The sequence below is a fragment of the Trichoderma breve genome, chromosome 4, assembly GCF_028502605.1.
Source record: "Trichoderma breve strain T069 chromosome 4, whole genome shotgun sequence".
NCBI lineage: Eukaryota > Fungi > Ascomycota > Sordariomycetes > Hypocreales > Hypocreaceae > Trichoderma > Trichoderma breve.
Genome location: NC_079235.1, coordinates 95381 through 112998, shown reverse-complemented (window position 1 = coordinate 112998; position 17618 = coordinate 95381). Strand labels below are relative to the sequence as shown.

General features: G+C 46.5%; 8 protein-coding genes across 8 annotated transcripts; 4 read left to right on the top strand and 4 right to left on the bottom strand.

Moving 5' to 3' along the window:
• Nucleotides 1–493: 493 nt before the first annotated feature.
• T069G_06325 (transferase family domain-containing protein) lies at nucleotides 494–1789 on the bottom strand (the record flags this gene model as incomplete). Its single annotated transcript, XM_056173535.1, has 1 exon — nucleotides 494–1789. The coding sequence occupies one exon, from the start codon at nucleotides 1787–1789 to the stop codon at nucleotides 494–496; it is 1296 nt and encodes a 431-aa protein (XP_056027114.1).
• Nucleotides 1790–2881: 1092 nt separating this feature from the next.
• Nucleotides 2882–3967, top strand: T069G_06324 (NAD/NADP octopine/nopaline dehydrogenase, alpha-helical domain-containing protein; the record flags this gene model as incomplete). Its single annotated transcript, XM_056173534.1, has 1 exon — nucleotides 2882–3967. The coding sequence occupies one exon, from the start codon at nucleotides 2882–2884 to the stop codon at nucleotides 3965–3967; it is 1086 nt and encodes a 361-aa protein (XP_056027113.1).
• A 214-nt stretch (nucleotides 3968–4181) lies between these two features.
• Nucleotides 4182–6158, bottom strand: T069G_06323 (major facilitator superfamily domain-containing protein; the record flags this gene model as incomplete). Its single annotated transcript, XM_056173533.1, has 4 exons — nucleotides 4182–5015; nucleotides 5073–5529; nucleotides 5600–5705; nucleotides 6143–6158. The coding sequence occupies 4 exons, from the start codon at nucleotides 6156–6158 to the stop codon at nucleotides 4182–4184; spliced, it is 1413 nt and encodes a 470-aa protein (XP_056027112.1).
• Nucleotides 6159–6273: 115 nt separating this feature from the next.
• T069G_06322 (methyltransferase domain-containing protein) lies at nucleotides 6274–7053 on the bottom strand (the record flags this gene model as incomplete). Its single annotated transcript, XM_056173532.1, has 1 exon — nucleotides 6274–7053. One exon carries the CDS (start codon nucleotides 7051–7053, stop codon nucleotides 6274–6276), a length of 780 nt encoding a protein of 259 aa, XP_056027111.1.
• A 721-nt stretch (nucleotides 7054–7774) lies between these two features.
• On the top strand, nucleotides 7775–9474 carry T069G_06321 (cytochrome p450 domain-containing protein; the record flags this gene model as incomplete). Its single annotated transcript, XM_056173531.1, has 5 exons — nucleotides 7775–7828; nucleotides 7875–7960; nucleotides 8018–8114; nucleotides 8168–8414; nucleotides 8474–9474. The coding sequence occupies 5 exons, from the start codon at nucleotides 7775–7777 to the stop codon at nucleotides 9472–9474; spliced, it is 1485 nt and encodes a 494-aa protein (XP_056027110.1).
• A 517-nt stretch (nucleotides 9475–9991) lies between these two features.
• On the bottom strand, nucleotides 9992–10612 carry T069G_06320 (carbonic anhydrase domain-containing protein; the record flags this gene model as incomplete). The annotated part of the gene is made up of 4 exons (XM_056173530.1): nucleotides 9992–10218; nucleotides 10290–10346; nucleotides 10404–10483; nucleotides 10542–10612. 4 exons carry the CDS (start codon nucleotides 10610–10612, stop codon nucleotides 9992–9994), a joined length of 435 nt encoding a protein of 144 aa, XP_056027109.1.
• A 3718-nt stretch (nucleotides 10613–14330) lies between these two features.
• On the top strand, nucleotides 14331–15179 carry T069G_06319 (glycosyl hydrolases family 16 domain-containing protein; the record flags this gene model as incomplete). Its single annotated transcript, XM_056173529.1, has 1 exon — nucleotides 14331–15179. The coding sequence occupies one exon, from the start codon at nucleotides 14331–14333 to the stop codon at nucleotides 15177–15179; it is 849 nt and encodes a 282-aa protein (XP_056027108.1).
• Nucleotides 15180–16067: 888 nt separating this feature from the next.
• Nucleotides 16068–17172, top strand: T069G_06318 (glycosyl hydrolase family 61 domain-containing protein; the record flags this gene model as incomplete). The annotated part of the gene is made up of 3 exons (XM_056173528.1): nucleotides 16068–16254; nucleotides 16319–16861; nucleotides 16910–17172. The coding sequence occupies 3 exons, from the start codon at nucleotides 16068–16070 to the stop codon at nucleotides 17170–17172; spliced, it is 993 nt and encodes a 330-aa protein (XP_056027107.1).
• Between the last annotated feature and the right edge of the window lie 446 nt (nucleotides 17173–17618).

Here is a 17618-nt window from a genome sequence, read left to right as displayed (position 1 = left end):
TCCCCGTGAGATGACAGTTTAACCAGCCTGCTGACTTTGTTCTAGTATGGTGGCAGTTATGACAATGAATACTGGCTATTTTCTTTCGGTACTTGGCGGTGTTTTTCTGGGCAGTGTGCTCTGCAGTCATTTAACAGGCAGTGCTGGGGGCCATTGAACCCTTGATTCAATTTACTTGAAGACGGGCGAATGTATAATGAATGGTGCTCTCTTGTTGGACAAGTGCAGGCAGTCTCATAAACTCGAAGTGGAGTACGTCCACAACCTGGGGGAATCATCGCACATCAGTGTCTAAGTGTCATGCTGCGAATGATTCGACTTGAACTGCAGATATAGCAAACTATCATTGATTTTGATCTACCATGGTATCATAGCACGATTTGAACTGCACGAATTATGTATTTTGAATATATATAGTAAAACACTGTGATCAATGGGATATAATGAGATGTATGCCACTGTTCCTTAAAGTTCATCTCCTTTCCTGCTTGATTCATCCATCGTGCCTTGCGTACGTGGTAAATCTTTTATCCGCCTTCAGCCTTTCCATATCCTCTTTTTCAAGGCACACTGCTACAGAGATCTCGCCGTCACCCTTTCGAGGCATGAAATACACAAAACTCTGCAACGGCGTAAACCATGGCCGGCGAACAGCCTCTGGCTTGCCTAGTCCTAAATTGAAATCCAAGTCATAGGTGTTCGTTTTGGCCCACGAACTTACTATCACGTCAACCAAAAAGTCCAATGCTGAGGCAGGCGAGACATGTGACTTGTCAGTTTGGCTATGCAAGTAGGTAGCCAAGGCACGCGTGTGGAAAGGGAGGATCGTGGTATTAGGTTCCAAAGCGGCTCGCAGCCTGGATGCTATTTCGCCCAGCGGCAATGCGACAAGCTCTTGTAGCGTATACGTCGCGTACGTCATGTTCTGCACGATGCCTGTGTACGTCGCCGGCACATCAACATACGAACGGACGTCTATAGCTCGCGCAAAGGTCGTGTCTCTGTTGGGCGGCAAGCGATGGGCACGGGCGCGCATGATGCTCTGCCAGATAAATGCGCTCAACGCGTCATCAGTAGATACGTAGCGGGAACCACTTGGGAGAGTCTTGACAGCAATGGACTTTAGGGCTGCCAACGATGTGGGATGAAGGGTAAAACTTGTCCAGAGAATCTGAGTTGGCTCTCTTTCATCCTTATCGAGAGCATGGCGAGATGGACCAGGTGCAGTGGCAGCTAAATGACGAGCAAGCTCGGGGCCACGCTCGTAATTATCAAGAATAGGGATGAGATTTTGACGTTGGAGATTGCCGGAAGACAGCTCGTCCTCTGTAAAAGACTCATCATGACAGGCCTTCGAGAGGAGATGCATAATCTGTCCTTGCCCCATAATGTCCATGGTCTGATGTTGACCAAGGAACGTGAGTACCAAGCCGCCGACGATAAAATTTGCCTGTAGGAGAAACACGGGCGAGCCTTGGTCGGGTCCGTTGACAGCATCGGCTGCGGGAAAGGTACTGCGAGGCGCAATAACGGATTCGTTCAACATTCTCATTGGGAAGTTGGCTTCTCTTAGTTCCATCATGCTTGGAGCTGAGGCGTCCATTCTGAGATCTTTCACTGCCAAGTAGGGGATTTCCTGCAGCTCCTTGATCTTAAAAACCCCAGAGTTTCCGGCGCAATTACCTTCAACGACGACCTGGCCTGCAACCCATGGAAAGTTGGCCGTTAGCCGCCGAAGGCCAGATTCTAGTGTAGTCACGATGGTGGACTGAGCAACACCATCGGGCATCGCAAAGCATAGACATATTTGGGTATGGATGTTGAGTCTTGGCTGCTGTCCAAATATGTCTAGGCAAAAGTCCATTTCTCTCAGTGAGAAAATTTAGTGTTGGTAATTGATAGCAGCGGTTATGGAGAAGCAAGTCTTTGCGTAAGCGCCATTAATTATCTTCCGTATAATCAGTTTGCCCTCTTACTGCGTGCTGATGAAAGGACAATATGACTGCGGTGACACCAGTGACTTGGATATGTACGTCTGGTTTTGATGCCTCGTAAGAATTCATGAACTAGATTCAGTGGAATATACGGGGTAATTAATTCAGACATGTTAACAGACCTGCAGGTGTTACACACGCCCATTGGAGGACCGCGTACAAAAACATGAATGGCTGGGGACCGGCGAATTTACTAAGAAGGATGATATTACAAAAGACCATCAATTGATCTTCGAAAACGAGCGCGACTATCCCAAGCGCAACGTTAAACACCAAGGGGCGTGTTTGTAAGAGAAGATCCAGGCCTGCACCCATGAAGGGACTAGACTAGTTAGCTAGATTATATGCATATGTGGATGGGGCCACAGATGTGACAGACGCTTGCATAGTAGGGAGTCCATGCCAGGAAAGAGATTGAAGTCGCGACCTTTCATATGCGCGCAAACTTGCTCAGCCTATTCCTGCCACTCCACTCCGAGTACAACTTTCGCCAACAGGGTTAGGAGAGTGAGTTGACTGCCGCGTATGGAATGGGAATGGTCTAGAATTACGGAGTGAATATACACCATGAATCGTGGAATCTCGTGCACTCCCTCGCGACAGATCTAAGTCACACATTCCAGCAACCAGGGGGTATCAAAAAACCTGCGCAGCTGAGTAGCCGTGAATGCCCAAGCCCCATGTCGACTGTCTCTACGACAAAAGCAGTGGGCGATCATGGATGATGTTCAAAGCGTAGCAGCTTACATATGTAAAGTCATTGTTTCCGTTCAAGGTGCCGTTCTAAGGTAATCATACTGTATTGGACCTATATGAATCACATTGAATCAATAACTGGTTCAGACACACCCAATCACAATCTCGGATACGGATAAGACACTGCCGCAATGCAACGAAAAGTGTCCATCATCGGTGCTGGTCCATCCGGCTTCGCCCTCGTGGCGGATCTCCAAAGTCGCGGGATAGATGCACTGGTCTATTCACACCCAGACCATTTTCGATATGTCAACGAGGTCATGGACACAGGCCTATTGACAGCACGGGGAAAGATTGAGGGTTCTATGCCCGTATGCATCACCTCGGATATGGGTGATATCATAGAATTCTCCACGATTATCATCATTACGGTTCCATCTACCGGACACGACACAATTCTGCAGGAACTGAGAAGATTTCCTCTACAACATCACACCATTATCTGCATACCGGGCAACTTGTTCTCTCTCGTTGCTGATATTGAGATTGGATGCGTCCTAGAGACCAATCTGTCTCCATATTCTTGCCGGATGGAAAAAGATGTAGTGACGATTCTGGGAAAAAAGAATTCCATCTTTATTGCAGCACTTCAAAGTCCTCTAAGTCAAGCGGTATACGATGCGGTACAAGAGATTATGCCAGTCGAGCTTTGCTGGTGCAGCAGTGTCCTCGAAGTTTGCCTGTTAAATGTGAACGGCGTGTTTCATCCATTGATGATGCTGATGAACGCGGGTCGCATCGAAAACACTGGTGGCGACTTTTTCTTATATCGAGATGGCCTGACAAGCTCCGTTGCCAAGGCCATGACTGTGGTCGATCAAGTGAGGATTCAGATTGGCAAGGCACTTGGTCACAATATGAAAAGTGCGTTGACAGTATCCAACGAGTGCTACGGCCACGATTTTTTGGACCTAGTGGATTTGGCAAGGAATTCAGGGCCACACAAGGGACTAAAGGCTCCATCTGACCTTCAAAACCGAAATATCTCAGAGGACGTTCCTGATCTGCTTGTTTGCTGGCACAGCCTTGCTGAGAAGCTTGGCATAGATGCGTCACCCATCAAGGCCATTATCGTTCTTGCTCAAATGACTACTGGTGTCGACTACTTCGAGTCTGGGAGAAGCCTTCGGAAGCTTCATCTGGAAGAGATCTCCCGGCGAGAGCTAATTGCAAGATTCACGGCTCAACCAGACAACTTTATTCTCAGCCGATTATAACTGGCGAAGCTAGAGAAAAGTAGAGTTCATATTGGATGATAGCTACTTGGAGATGGATCGGATCGCTGACCACATCCATAAGCAACCTGTGTTGTTACGGTTGGAGTGGTCAAACTGTTTATTTTGTCAGATAGATAACGCATTACAATACATGTTTGAGTCAATTTACTACGTGTTTTCTTGTCTATCATTAAATGGCCCTCGTTCTCAGGCGTTAGAGCTTTAACTTGAATAGCTGTGTTTTCCGAATCCTCTCACCATACACATCCAAGATCCAGAGAAGTGGTGCAAGAGCAAGTGCGATGAAAGCCAGTAGGGAGTTCCCCCATCCCCATCCCAGTGCCTCGTACAAGTCCAGGCCGCTGAGAGGAATAAGAGCCCCGGCAAGACCCCTGAGCGCCGCATTAGCCCCATTAACACTAGCAGAGTGATCCTCGAATGCGTCGATGAGATAGGTTTGGACAGCTGTAAATATTAGAATGTAACCGAAACCTGTCATGGCCGTTCCAACTTGAGGAACGGCCCAATAAACATGTTTTTCCACTCCCCAGCCATACACAAATATCCCAAGTGAAAAGCTTAAGGCTCCAGGTACTGTAACTAGGAAGGGTAGCCGGTCCTCCGGCGTAATCATCCTTCCAGCGCGTGCCCGTTTCTCTAATGCCTTGTCGCTGAAGTATCCCAGGTAAGCAAGCCCTGACAAAGTCCCAATGCCACAGGCTATAAACACTAGCCCGGATTCAAAAGTAGAAAAGTCGTAAGCCTCTTTAAATATAATTGAGAATGTTGAGAAGAATATGTAGATGATGCTGTACAACACACAGATGTAGATGCAGCTAGCCGTAACAATTGGACAAAGGAGTAGCATTTTGGAGGGTCGCATGATGCTTCGTATGACAAGCTCCTGGAGGCCTAAGTCGGAGGCGAGCCTCGACCGGTAGTTGGCGTTCCCAGTCTCTCTCCTGAGTCGGCTTGCCTTCCTTTCGAGTAGCACTGGAGGGTATGTCTCTCTTAAAATGGCTAGAGCGACAACTGTGACGAGGCCGGCCTATGAACGATGGTTAACGTGACGATTTTTTTATTAAGTTAGCAGGCTTAAGCTTACTATAATTGAGATGATCCAGAAGATCCATCTCCAACCGAGAACCTCTGTAACATAACCACCAATGATGGGGCCTACCATTGGGCCAATCACGGTGCCTACAGCCCAGAGTGACACAGCCTTTCCTCTTTTCTCCCGAGGCATAATGTCTGCAATGCTCGCCGGGCCGATCGATATTGTGGCCACACCTGCGAACCCAGATAGAAAGCGAAAGCCAAGGAGCATCGCTTCATTGTGTGAGACGGCACACAAGATGGTGAACACGACGAAGAGCACATTCGTGACGTTGTAGACAATGACACGGCCATACAGCTCGCTCAATGAAGGAAGAAGTAGTGGTCCGACAGCGAAGCCTAGCACAAATATCGACAACACAAAGGTTGGAAATATTGTCGAGCTGGAGTGGAAATCCACCAATATCAGCTCTACTGCTGGCGCGACTACCGATGACACGAGTGGCCTGCTGAGAATTAGCCAATGCTTCGAGCCGTGCCTCGAATGGTCTGGCCATTGGAGGGTCTCACACTTACACCAGGAAACTGATGACGGAAATCGTCAGAATGTTGGCCCATTTTTTCGTCGCAGACCAGTTCATAGGGTTTTCGCGATCTTGCTCTTCTGGCTCGTCCCACCAAACTGAGAGCGACGTGCATGATTCAACCTGTTGATTGACATTCTTCGAACTTGAACTTGTTGAAGAATTTACAGGGTATGTAGCTCCCATTGATTCGGAATTGGTTATGATTTTTTTATCGATTTGTTCTATGTCTTGCGACGGCAATGTTGGAGTGCGCCATGGTGACATTTTATCCTCCACTGCAACACGGTCTCAAAATTCAGCAGATAGCTTAGCTCCGGAGTAACTATGTCTCACTTAAAACAGCCTGTGTAAAATCTCTTCGTAAGTAACAAGAATATCACTCACCGGGAACCATGTTAGTAAAGGTTAGACCTCTGGCGGTAAATGACATCCGCCTATGTCGTGCCACAGATAGTGTACTGAATGCCCACTCCCAGTCACGACCACAGTGACATCGCTTATGCAGCACAGAGTGGCCTGGCATGGCTAATACCTACATGAACCAACATAAAAGGAGAAACGTAACAAGCGGTACTGGGATCTAGTAGTGATAAACACAGCTCAATTCTATGGGACAAATCCTAGCGCAGTACAGTGCAGTGCAGTGTAGCACCACCACCCCGCTTAGGCTTTAACTGCCACAGTGACCAAGAGATCGATATCCATGTGGATTCCATCTTCCACGAGAAGTTTGTTCCATTCCGTCTTCATTTCCTCCCTCGCACGTGGCCGAAGCTCCAGAGGAATACCACCATACGTCTTTCCGGATGAGCTTGCATCCAACCAGTCAATCATTTCATCGGCATCCTTGGTTGACTTTGTGATCTTGTTGACGACAATACTTCTCTCTGGGAACCCGGCATCGTCCAAAAGTTTTTCAAGCTCGCGCTGCTTGAGAAACTTGGGTGGGCTCTCTTCTGGATACTTTCGGTATGGTTCTCTGGACAGCACCTCGGCTTTGATCTTCTCTTGTGCGCTGAGCGTATCGCCTGATCCGCCTGAGATTCCAAGCAGTCCTCCTGGTCTGAGCAGACGACCAAATTCCTTCAATGCTGCAGGCTGGTCTTGTACCCAATGCAGTGTCGAGTTCACATAGACTGCATCAAAACTCTCCGTAGGAAACTGCGATAGATCTTCGGCTTGGCCTTCGAAGAATGATAGATTTGACTTCTGGATCTTCTGTGCAATCGAAATGCGTTCCGTGCTAGGATCAATGCCCACAACGCTGCCGTTCTCCCCGACAATCTGCGCTATATGAGCTGTGAGATTTCCAGGTCCGCACCCGACATCGAGAACCCTCATGCCTGGGACAACATTAAGTCTTTCGAGGAGAAACAGCCCGGTGCCGTACTGGGTGTTGCTAACCCGGGTGTATTCCGTTGCCAGCTCCTCCGTATCCCCCATTTTCAATATTGATCCCAGTGTAAATCTTAGGGTTAAGCTGCCAGAAACAAAGAGATGATTTGGAACATTATCTCAGTTATAACATGAGTATTTGCACCATATTATAAAGCTCATAGGCGCGGCAACCAGAACTGTGACAAGCTCCACGCTGAGACACATCATCATTCCAGACGCCCACTAACAAAACCACGCAACCTAAATCCTACAAGGGTGTGAGAGCGTACCCCATCTGGTGCAGCAATAGCATCCACCTGCGGGGTGTGGTTGTATCCGCATCGGAAGTAGATCACAACCCACAAAGAGAGCTATTTTGAGCTGGTTTTCTCCCTTTTTCTCCTTCTTCTATTTTTTCGTGCAATGCGACTGTACCATGCTTGCACGCTTCTAGCGCCATACGACAAGGGGACACACAATTCCCCACCACTACTGGGAGAATTGCTGTACGCAAGTAGAAATGAGGGAGTAACCGCCTGGAAACCTGACAATTTATATTCTCTTACTCTGGTTACCCTAAATACTTACTTAGTTGAATAGTGAAAGGTTCAGTAGCCGCACTTATGAATCTCGGGGCAATCGTGCGAGCGTAAAAAATTTGGCCATACAATGACGTTATTCTCTACGCCTTAAGCATCTCAATTTTTAAATCGTGTTCCTAGGGCGCGATCAGTAACAAATTGAGAACAGCCTTGAGAGAGACACTTAGTCTCACCTCGTTTCCATCATGCTGATTCAAATGCTCTCTGTGACCTCGGTCACCTATACATTTTCTGTTCTAGTGAGTAACCTTGACCAACCCCGCAACCTTTGCTTATTCTGTGCAGTTCATCATTGGTCTTGTTATTCGCATTCTACAGAACCGAATTTTTCACCCGCTACGTTCAGTACCTGGTCCTTGGTTAAACAGCCTGTCAGAACTGCCTGCTGCAATAGCTCTTGTCAAGGGAGATCAGCACCTTTACTACAGGTCTCTGCATGAAAAATATGGTTTGGTCGTGCGAGTTTCTCCCAACGAGCTGAGTTTTATTACAACTGAGGCTCGAGAAGAGATCTATGGGTTTCGCGTAAGTGCTTCAAGCTCGACACTGTAATCTCTTACTGACCTGAGATCGTGAAGAAAGGCGGCCTTCTCATGGAGAAGAGTCCTATATTTCTCGGGGCCGTAGGGAACGTCAATGGAGAGACTGGCGTGAGCCTCGCACTGAACAAAGAACATACTCGGCAACGCAAGGCTTTGGGATACCTGTTCACCAATAGCGCATTGGCCAAACTGGAAGATATTCTTAAAATCCATGTTCAGAAACTCGTATCCGTGCTTGAGAAAGGGGCATCTGAGAAGCAGGCAGTGAATGTCTCAGACTGGTGTATGAATGCGCATATTATATCATTATACGTTTGCCGTATCCGCTGACAACGATCACAGACACATACCTTGCATTTGACGTAATGGGTGACTTGTGCTTCGCAGAGCCTTTTGGATGCTTAGATCAGGCTTCAGCTACGGAATGGTCAACGTCTGTCATCAACGTTTTCGTAGCGGCTACTTGGACACAGGGCATACGCCGAATATCTGGTGTCGGCACGTGGCTTGAGCGTTTCATGACATGGCTTCTGGTCCCTGCGAAGGCTGCCTCATGGCGATCGATCCATCTGAACAATTCCTGCGAGAAAACAGTTCGTCGCCTGCAAGACCCTAATAGAGAGCACACGGACTTCATGTACCACATTTTGAACAACGAATCCAAAAGCCTGTTATCCAAAACTGAAATTCAGTTGAACATGGCCTTGTTTATTAGTGCTGGGACTGACACAACGGCTACGGCTCTAGTCGGGTGGACATACTACATCTGCACTCACCCCGGTGTATATAAGCGACTTACAGCGGAAATTAGAAACGCTTTTACGGCCAACGATGATATTAATTGGGACAAGGTTAGAAAATTAGCGTACCTCGAGGCTACGTTGAACGAAGCTCTGCGTCTATTCCCACCATCACCTGCAAGTCAGCAGCGTGTAGTCCCTTCAGGTGGCGCTAACATTGCCGGATATTATGTTCCTGCAGGAACCACAGTGGCCGTACCTCCATGGGTATCGACACACTCGTCTGTCAACTTTAGTTATCCCGATACCTTCAAACCAGAGAGGTGGCTAGGAGAGGATGCAGAGTTCAAGGATGACCACCTGAATGCATCGCTACCATTCGGAACAGGACCTAGGGTATGCATTGGGAAGAACCTAGCATATCTTGAGATGAGACTCATTGCAGCCACAATATTGTGGAATTTCGATATTGAGCTTGACAGAAACGACCATGAGGCGGTGATTCGGCAATGGGGTTTGAGTGGTCAAATGATGCCTATGAAGGTATACCATTCGATGACAAAGCTACCACTTTGGGTCAGATTGAAGAGAGTAAATCTATAAGCTTTCGGTTGTGAAAAGAGGAAAAGCAATGTAAAATATTGCATGTCGGCTCAAATGTAGAGATAGTCAGCTTCAATGTAGAGATAGTCGGCTTCCAAATTCAGATTATATGTCGTCAAATTAAACATTGCTGGAATCTTATCAGTGTCAACTGGGATATAAGTAAGCTAAGGAATTATGTTGAAAGTTGACGAACTAGTGCTATTGAAAGTAGCATCAGAAAGTGTGCTGGTGTCACGCACGAAGAGGAACTCTATCGGTCTAATTCTCCTATATAAAGCCAGGGTAGAGTTCTATCTTAAACCACTTCTGTCAAAAGCCCAGTTTTAATGTCAAAAATAAATCCTCTGGCTGATTCTTTCAATTCTTTGCGAATATAAGGTGATTTTCGCACAACTTCTAAGTCATGTCTTATTCCCTCTTCCATACTATGATACACGACAGTCAGCTTTTATGTTATCACGACAGACATTGACAAACAGAAGGGGTCAGTAACAAAGACAGAAGATTAGGGAACCTACTTTGAGAAAAGAGCAATCGGAAATGCTGCCAGCTCTTCTTTAGTGGCGCTGGGGAGATTCTCCTTCAAGTACTCAGAGACTCCATCTGCCGTCAAACTTATGACGCCACAATTTGTGTGGTGAACGATCACAAGCTCCTTGAACTGGAACTCGCTGTCTAGAGTAGCGATATCCACGATGCTGATCTCGACCTGACCACCTAGATTTCTAATTGCAGCAATTTCTGTAAATATGCAGCTCAGCATCATGTATCGAGGAAGCATGGCGAAGACTAAGAACAATCGTGAGGCTTACCACCCCTTCTCCCTTGCATAAATTGCTGAGGGTCGCATCGTGGATCAGAACAGGCAACTGCAGAGAATTAGTTTAAGTGTAACGTCTGGATTTGAATCTGAAAATTGTACGCACTGACAATAGTAGACGGCGAAGTCCATTCCAGCAACTCGCCCAAGTCAGGCCAAGGCTTATGTACAGTGGCTACATACTCCCTATACGCGATGTCAGACAAGTATTCAAGTGAACAGTACATGGTTTAAGGAGTAGTACTTGTTACGCTTGAGCAGCTCCTCAACTGTCGGGCGATACGCTGGTTTATAGTTGGCAGGCCTGCCGTCCATATTGCCAAAGTGATGATTCGCCATATCAAATAGCCTTATCCCTCAATCGAATCAGGTATATTCTGATGAAAATATCTTACGATAAGGACTCTGGAAAGGCTTTTTTGCATGAGTGCAGAGGTCTCTCAGTAGCTCGATGAGCAACCGGCCTTTATATATCTATTAACAAGGCCATAAACTGTGTATATATTTTGCTTCTGCAATTGTTAGGTAAGTATTTGCTACCTTAAAGCACAGTCATGGTGACCGTCTAAAGATTACTTAACGCTGTTGATAATATTCTTAGCTTCATTATGGGATACTCCGAGCCATAGCGGAAGCTATCTGGTGTTCCTTAGTTGCTTTGTAATTACACACCAACTGCTTGTAACTTGTACCTCTAGCAATCGGCTCTCCCACATCAATCTCTCACTAAAAGTCTCTAAAAGTCGCTAATAGTCACTATAGTATTTAATAGTCTCATTATTTTAGCGGTGAAATGGAATGTAATACATCCGAGCCTGGTGTAGCCGTGTATAGCGGATACTCTTTGAGAAATTAAATTCTCCAGGGTGATGACATATGGCAGTTAAAGCCTATAATGCGTCGTCAATATTACATACCGACTCGTCTATTATACTTCTGCCTCTGTAGTTTCTTTGTTTATTCTTAGCAACTGTCCCGGAATGCCTCCGAAGACAAGGTACCATGTTTATCATGTTCTGTGAGATGGCCTGGTCAGATTGGCCGGGTCACCTAATCTTGCTTCTCTGTCAATGTTCACGGATACCATTAAGTCCAAGAAATGCTCGGGGGGATGACACATCAGCTAGGCTAGCTTAGAACGCAGACCGTTCTAGAGGTGCAATTAGTTCATCATCCGTCTTCTACAAGTACCTAGTGGTAGCACATGGGCCAAAAGTGTTGATACAACTGAGCTCGCATGCCGAGACTTTCTAAATATATGAAATCCCTCTTCATCTTCCCATAGGGCCATAACTATGCCAAGATTGGTGCCTGAAGTATGAAAATTGGTTTTGGATTCCAGATTGGTGAGCTAGCCACGTTACAATTCGTCAAACTGTCGATAAAAATAGATGAATTCTAAATTCCAGATTCCCTCTCTGCTATGTTTCAGTTGTATTGGTCCTTGGTCTTTTTTGATACGAGGGGATCACAAAGTTGCTGCATAATCGCGCCTTTCCTTCGAGCAGTTGTGACATAATTATGTCCGAATCTATGCGGGGATAAGTGTAAGCGTCGACTCCCATAACTAGCCGCCATGTAAATAATGCCTGGGTCCCCGGATTTTCTCTACAAAGGAAAAATCGCAGATGTATATGGATTGCAACGTAATATCCTAACTGCTGTGTTTTCAATATCCATTGATGCGATCTAGCCATACCCCAATATGCTGGCTTCGATAACATATACTCCGCGGCCTTTCATCGTCTCTCCCTCGCCTAGATAAAGCTTTTGGGATCACTCTCATAAAGAAAAAAAGTTGGAACTAATACTAACATGTATTTCTTTTTTTCTTTTTAGAAAAAAAGATGTAGTAGCCGAGAGCGGGATAGTAGAATAATGCTGCGAATGCGGCCGAAAGGAATATAGATCTAGAAGTCTATTTGGCGCATTCAAGGGCTTCACTCATGTACAGAGCAGTGAGATTAAGGATGTACTTGTGTATCTGTGCCGAGGTAAGAACGGCCTCCAAATCTCCATCACTGTCTAGAGGCAGAACATATTTGCATTGATACGCCAAAACCATCGTCCAAGGCCTTGCGTGAGGATTTTGTGGCCAAGGCTCACCGTTTTGTCGTCTTTGGAAGTGGTAAAGCTGGCCTCATCCTTACTGCACGTGCTTGTCTACTAAACAGGGGAGAATAGACTAAGAAAAGGGACTAGCGATCTTTCAGTCAAGAATCATTTGTCTATTAAGTCGTGAGATAAGTCAGTAAGATCGATGTCCCCGCTCTTATAGCCTAGCTCAACACGTAGAAAACTATCCCGTTCAGTCACCCCAGTTTGAAGTCTAATTTTAGTCATCTTATTGCCATATCACAATATACTCAAGGCATTTAGCCAGCCCTCGTCAATGACCAAAGCTTTCCTCTACGGTTGTGTCTTCAACCACGAGATATACGGTAAAGATAGTCTGATAACAAGCTGAAGGTCCGCAGGATAGTCCTCTACAGTACAGGCACCAGTGCTGGCAGCGGATTCGACCTATCATCCAACAATTACATGCTAGCCGCTACGCCCAAGAAGATTGGCTTGGTAAACTTCAACAAGGTATTCTTTGCAGATAGCCCCGTGGGCAAAAGATACGTGGTGGGCTTATCTTGCAGAACCAATTGAATCGACTAGGGGTGAGTTGTCCAGTGAGTGGCTCTCCTGGGGTTTCACGAAAGGTGATGAGGATGTAGGGAACACTCATAACTGCACAATCCTTTTCAACTAGCATCAATCGGGTATTTCTCCTTTATGGGCGAGCCCCATTTCTCAAAATGCCCGTTGCATTGTCCCACTTGGTAGGCGGGCTATTCGTTAGGTTATTCCTCCTCACAGAAGTACCTAGGTAGGTATGTACTCTTTAGAATGCAACAGGTAGAAAGTACCTAGTGCATCCCCTCATTACATTAATGTATCATTAGCATTTAAAGTTAAAATTAAGTCTTCTTAAAAGTCTAAGCTAGCTCTTCTCTCCCAATTGTTAGTGAATAACTGTAAATGCGGTGAGAAAATTACGGATTTGTCTGGTAAAATGCCGTGACGTGTAGAACCTCTCAGATATGAACCCTCAAAAAGAGTAATATAGTCGATAGTATTCCTATTACCTAGTTCTTGTCAAGGAGCTAACAAAATAACCTTTGAATTAAATATACCGTGACTCCCAATAAGCCCCCAAACATAGAGCTGTGATTCATTAATGAGGAAGCTTGTGGATCCCACATTGTTTGTGCAAACATGTAACCAAAAACGGACGTTTAAGTGCAACCACTTTCTGTCTCCTAACAGATTGATACCTCATAAATAGCTAACTCTGTCACATTAATTGCTACGCTTGCGATTAGTGGCCCGATGCTATCCCCGAATACGGATTGTCATATGCAGAGTTATCATGGGACTTATACGAGTTAAACCCTGAAACTTCTAGATATGGAATAACGTGCTCAGATGCGCCGCTTTATGCACTCTAATCCTGAACCACGCAGATCAAAGCCCGCCATTACCATGCAGTAAGATTGACTTGAGTTAGCGACAGCAAGGTCAGGTTGCAGAGTAAGTAAATCGATGTGCGCCACTTATGTATCACGCAACTGGATTAGGCAACTTGTGGTTTAGGGCTGAGAGGCTAGTGGGCATGCTCGGACATAAAGTTGGATATCCATTTCTTCAGCTTGCGGGTAAGTGGAGTTGAAAGACAGCGGCAGGAACCCGAAGTTGACAAAATTGGAAGTTCACAAGCCACTCTACGCTCAAAATGTGTTCTTCGGAGCTTCGCCGAGATTAATGATCAGTCTGTGTTGAGAACTTTCTAAAAATAGGGGGTTGTCTCTACGAATTGTGCCTTGTGGTCTAAGCTGTGATAAGCTTAAATATAGTGGATCAGTTTCCTCTACCACATTGTCCAAATTATATAAAGAGACAGGTTTCTACATCCAAAGGATATCCAAGTCAAACAATTCATTTCTGCAGATAGCAACACAAGGAATTGCCCTCACGAAAGCTCACTATGCTCTCCCATCTTCCTGTCCTTGCTCTCCTGTGGGCCCCCACACTCGCAACAATCCCCAGCTTGCCTGGCTACCACGTCGTCTGGTCCGATGACTTCAATGGCGACCATTACGCCGGCGTCGACCACAGCAAATGGGTGCAAATCGCCAAATCCAACAACGCTAACGGAGAGGTGGAAACCTACACATCGGGCACCGACAATGTTCATCTTTCGGGTGATGGTCAGCTGTACATCGTACCCACCAAGTCTGATGGGAAATGGTATTCGGGCCGCCTTGAGAGCAACACTGCGCAGGTGTGCGACACTGGCGGCGCTATGATATTTCAGTCCGAGCTTTGGGTTCCCGACTTTACCGGCAGCCCAGCCAAATTTGCTGGTCTCTGGCCAGCCTTCTGGGCGAAAGGAAACAATTATCGTAGCAGCGGGGTCCCATGGCCAAAATGTGGCGAGTGGGACATCTTCGAGGTGACGGATAAGATGAGCAACCAGAACCAGGGAACGCTGCACTTCCAGGACGCAAACGGCAATCACAATGGGGCATTCAACGGCAGAGTAACCTACCAGGGAGGACAGTACCATACTTGGGCGTTCAAGGTGGATCGCCGCAACTCCGACTGGACGAAGCAAAGTTTGATATGGTATCTGGACGGTGTTCAGTTCTACTCTGTTACGGGTGCCCAGGTCGGGACGTTCCAGCAGTGGGTACAGCTAGCCCAAAGCACATACTATATCATTCTGAATGTGGCCGTTGGTGGAGGATATCCAGGAAATCCAACCGCGAGTACTGTCAGTGGGTATGATGCTTCTATGAGGGTCAAGTACGTGGCTATTTATAAGACCAATTAAAGGATAAACCTTTGTATCAAGTGTAAACAGAGAAATATAGCTATAGAGAGAGTGATTTGATAACTTGGGAGATACATGAAAACGTGCTTTTTGGGTTAGATTTAGTTGTATACCCTAGGTATACATAAAAACCCCAGTTATTCAAAGTCGCGTGTTGACGTTCGCATATCAATGTCTCCTGGTTTCACAGTCAAAGAACTCAGCACCAGCTCTGAAAATCTGAAAAGAAGTCATTTGATTACCGAGTTTTCTTCTCCTGTCTTCATCTGCCTTGTATCTTGGACTCTAGTTTCCTACATAGTGAAAATGGCTACAAGAGTCCTATGTACCAAGACGAATCACATGGGAAGAGTACGTATGCGGCATTATTGAGTACAAACAAAGTCCATTCTCGGTGGAAAAGATGTCCTACTAACTTGTTTTTGAAACCCATATGCCTGAATAGACAATTTTGCTCGGCTGCTCCCCGTTTACAATCCGTTTACTAAGCGGGTCTTGGATCTAATAGGCCAAAAGCTTCCGGTAAACGATGTTTTGATTTGCCTAGCTTAAAAGCGGCTGTTACGATATAGGTGCCAATCTTTTCTAGCCGCTGCAACCTTCTCCGCATAAATGATACTTCATGTCGGGAGAAGACCTTCCATTGTTCTACTTCTGGGGTAAATTATTTAGCCGCGATGTTATGTTTTCTTGGCTTCTAAATTGGCGGATAATTCGGCGCTCCAGAAGGCAACGAAAACCGTTTTGTAAGAAAGCAGTTCGATGGGCCACTATTAGTACCGAGCCGTGATGCATAAATACCGACATAATCATCCGGTATGGATCGTCTGTTGAAACGTTGTTTCATGCATACACAGCAGCAAGATTTATTCCGTGCTGTTTACAAACATGGCTCGAAAGCTTTCCAGCCTCCTTGCCACCGCACTAACGGTAGCCACTGGCGTGGTCGGACATGGACATGTCAACAACATTATCGTCAACGGGGTGTACTATCAGGGCTATGATCCGACATCATTTCCATACATGCCAAACCCGCCCATTGTGATAGGCTGGACGGCTGCGGATCTTGACAATGGTAAGTGCCTCTCATCTGCATTTATTAACTCTTCTCGGGCCTTGACGCTTATACTATTCCGCAGGCTTTGTTGCACCCGACGCATATCAGGGCCCTGATATTGTCTGCCACAAGAATGCTACCAATGCTAAGGGCCATGCATCTGTCAAGGCCGGAGATACTATTCTACTTCAGTGGCTGCCGCTTCCGTGGCCACACCCGGGCCCTATCGTCGACTACTTAGCAAACTGCAATGGCGATTGCGAGACTGTGGATAAGACGACGCTTGAATTCTTCAAGATTGATGGCGTTGGTCTCATCAGCGGGGCGGATCCGGGCAACTGGGCCCAGAACGTGCTCGTTACCAACAACAATACCTGGGTTGTGCAGATCCCCAAAGATCTACAGACGGGCAACTACGTGCTACGCCACGAACTCATCGCCTTACACAGCTCTGGACAGCCGGACGGCGCCCAGAACTACCCCCAGTGCTTCAACCTCGCCGTCACAGGCACTGGATCACTGCAGCCTACCGGTGTCCTAGCGACCGACCTTTACCACGAATCTGACCCTGGTATTCTCGTCAACATCTACACCAGCTCCCTTGCCTATACTATGCCCGGTCCTAGTTTGGTGGCAGGCCTCCCTTCAAGTGTTGCCCAGGGTAATTCTGCAGCAACGGCTACAAGCAGCGCCACCATTCCTGGTGGTGGAGGCTCATCAAGCAGCAGACCTTCATCTGCTACGAGAACCTCGTCGGGGGCTACATCTAGACCCACCTCTTCCTCTGTTCGCACAACGTCTGCACCCGCTGGCGGCCCAACTCAGACTTTATACGGCCAGTGCGGTGGCAGTGGCTACTCTGGCCCGACTATCTGCGCCTCGCCCGCCGTTTGCACTACCTTGAACCCCTACTATGCTCAGTGCGTTTCCAGATAGTCAAAATGGCCGGTACATCTACGAAGACCCACGGAACTTCCATTAAATAGCCATGGGCCAACCTGCCAAAACTCAGTTGTTGAGCTGAAGGAGGAACAATCTTTTAATTTGCTGAATTTTGAACTCGTCCACTCTTGAAAATACCAAGTGACGTCTATACTTTCTATACTCATAGTGGTATTACACACAGACTCTGATGGTCGCTACAGCAGGCATTGGGGCAGGGTATTATCGGAGAAACGGACTATCCGACCAATTAAGACCGAATTACTATATTTTGGAATGATGTCATGATTTTTTACTGAATTATGGAACAAAGAGACCTGATCCTATATAGTCAACCCGGTATATAACGTCACTTCATAACATTCATTTACATGGGTTAGATAGTCAGTCATTAACATATCAATTAGATTGGAATTGCCATTGCACTCTCTTGGTGACAT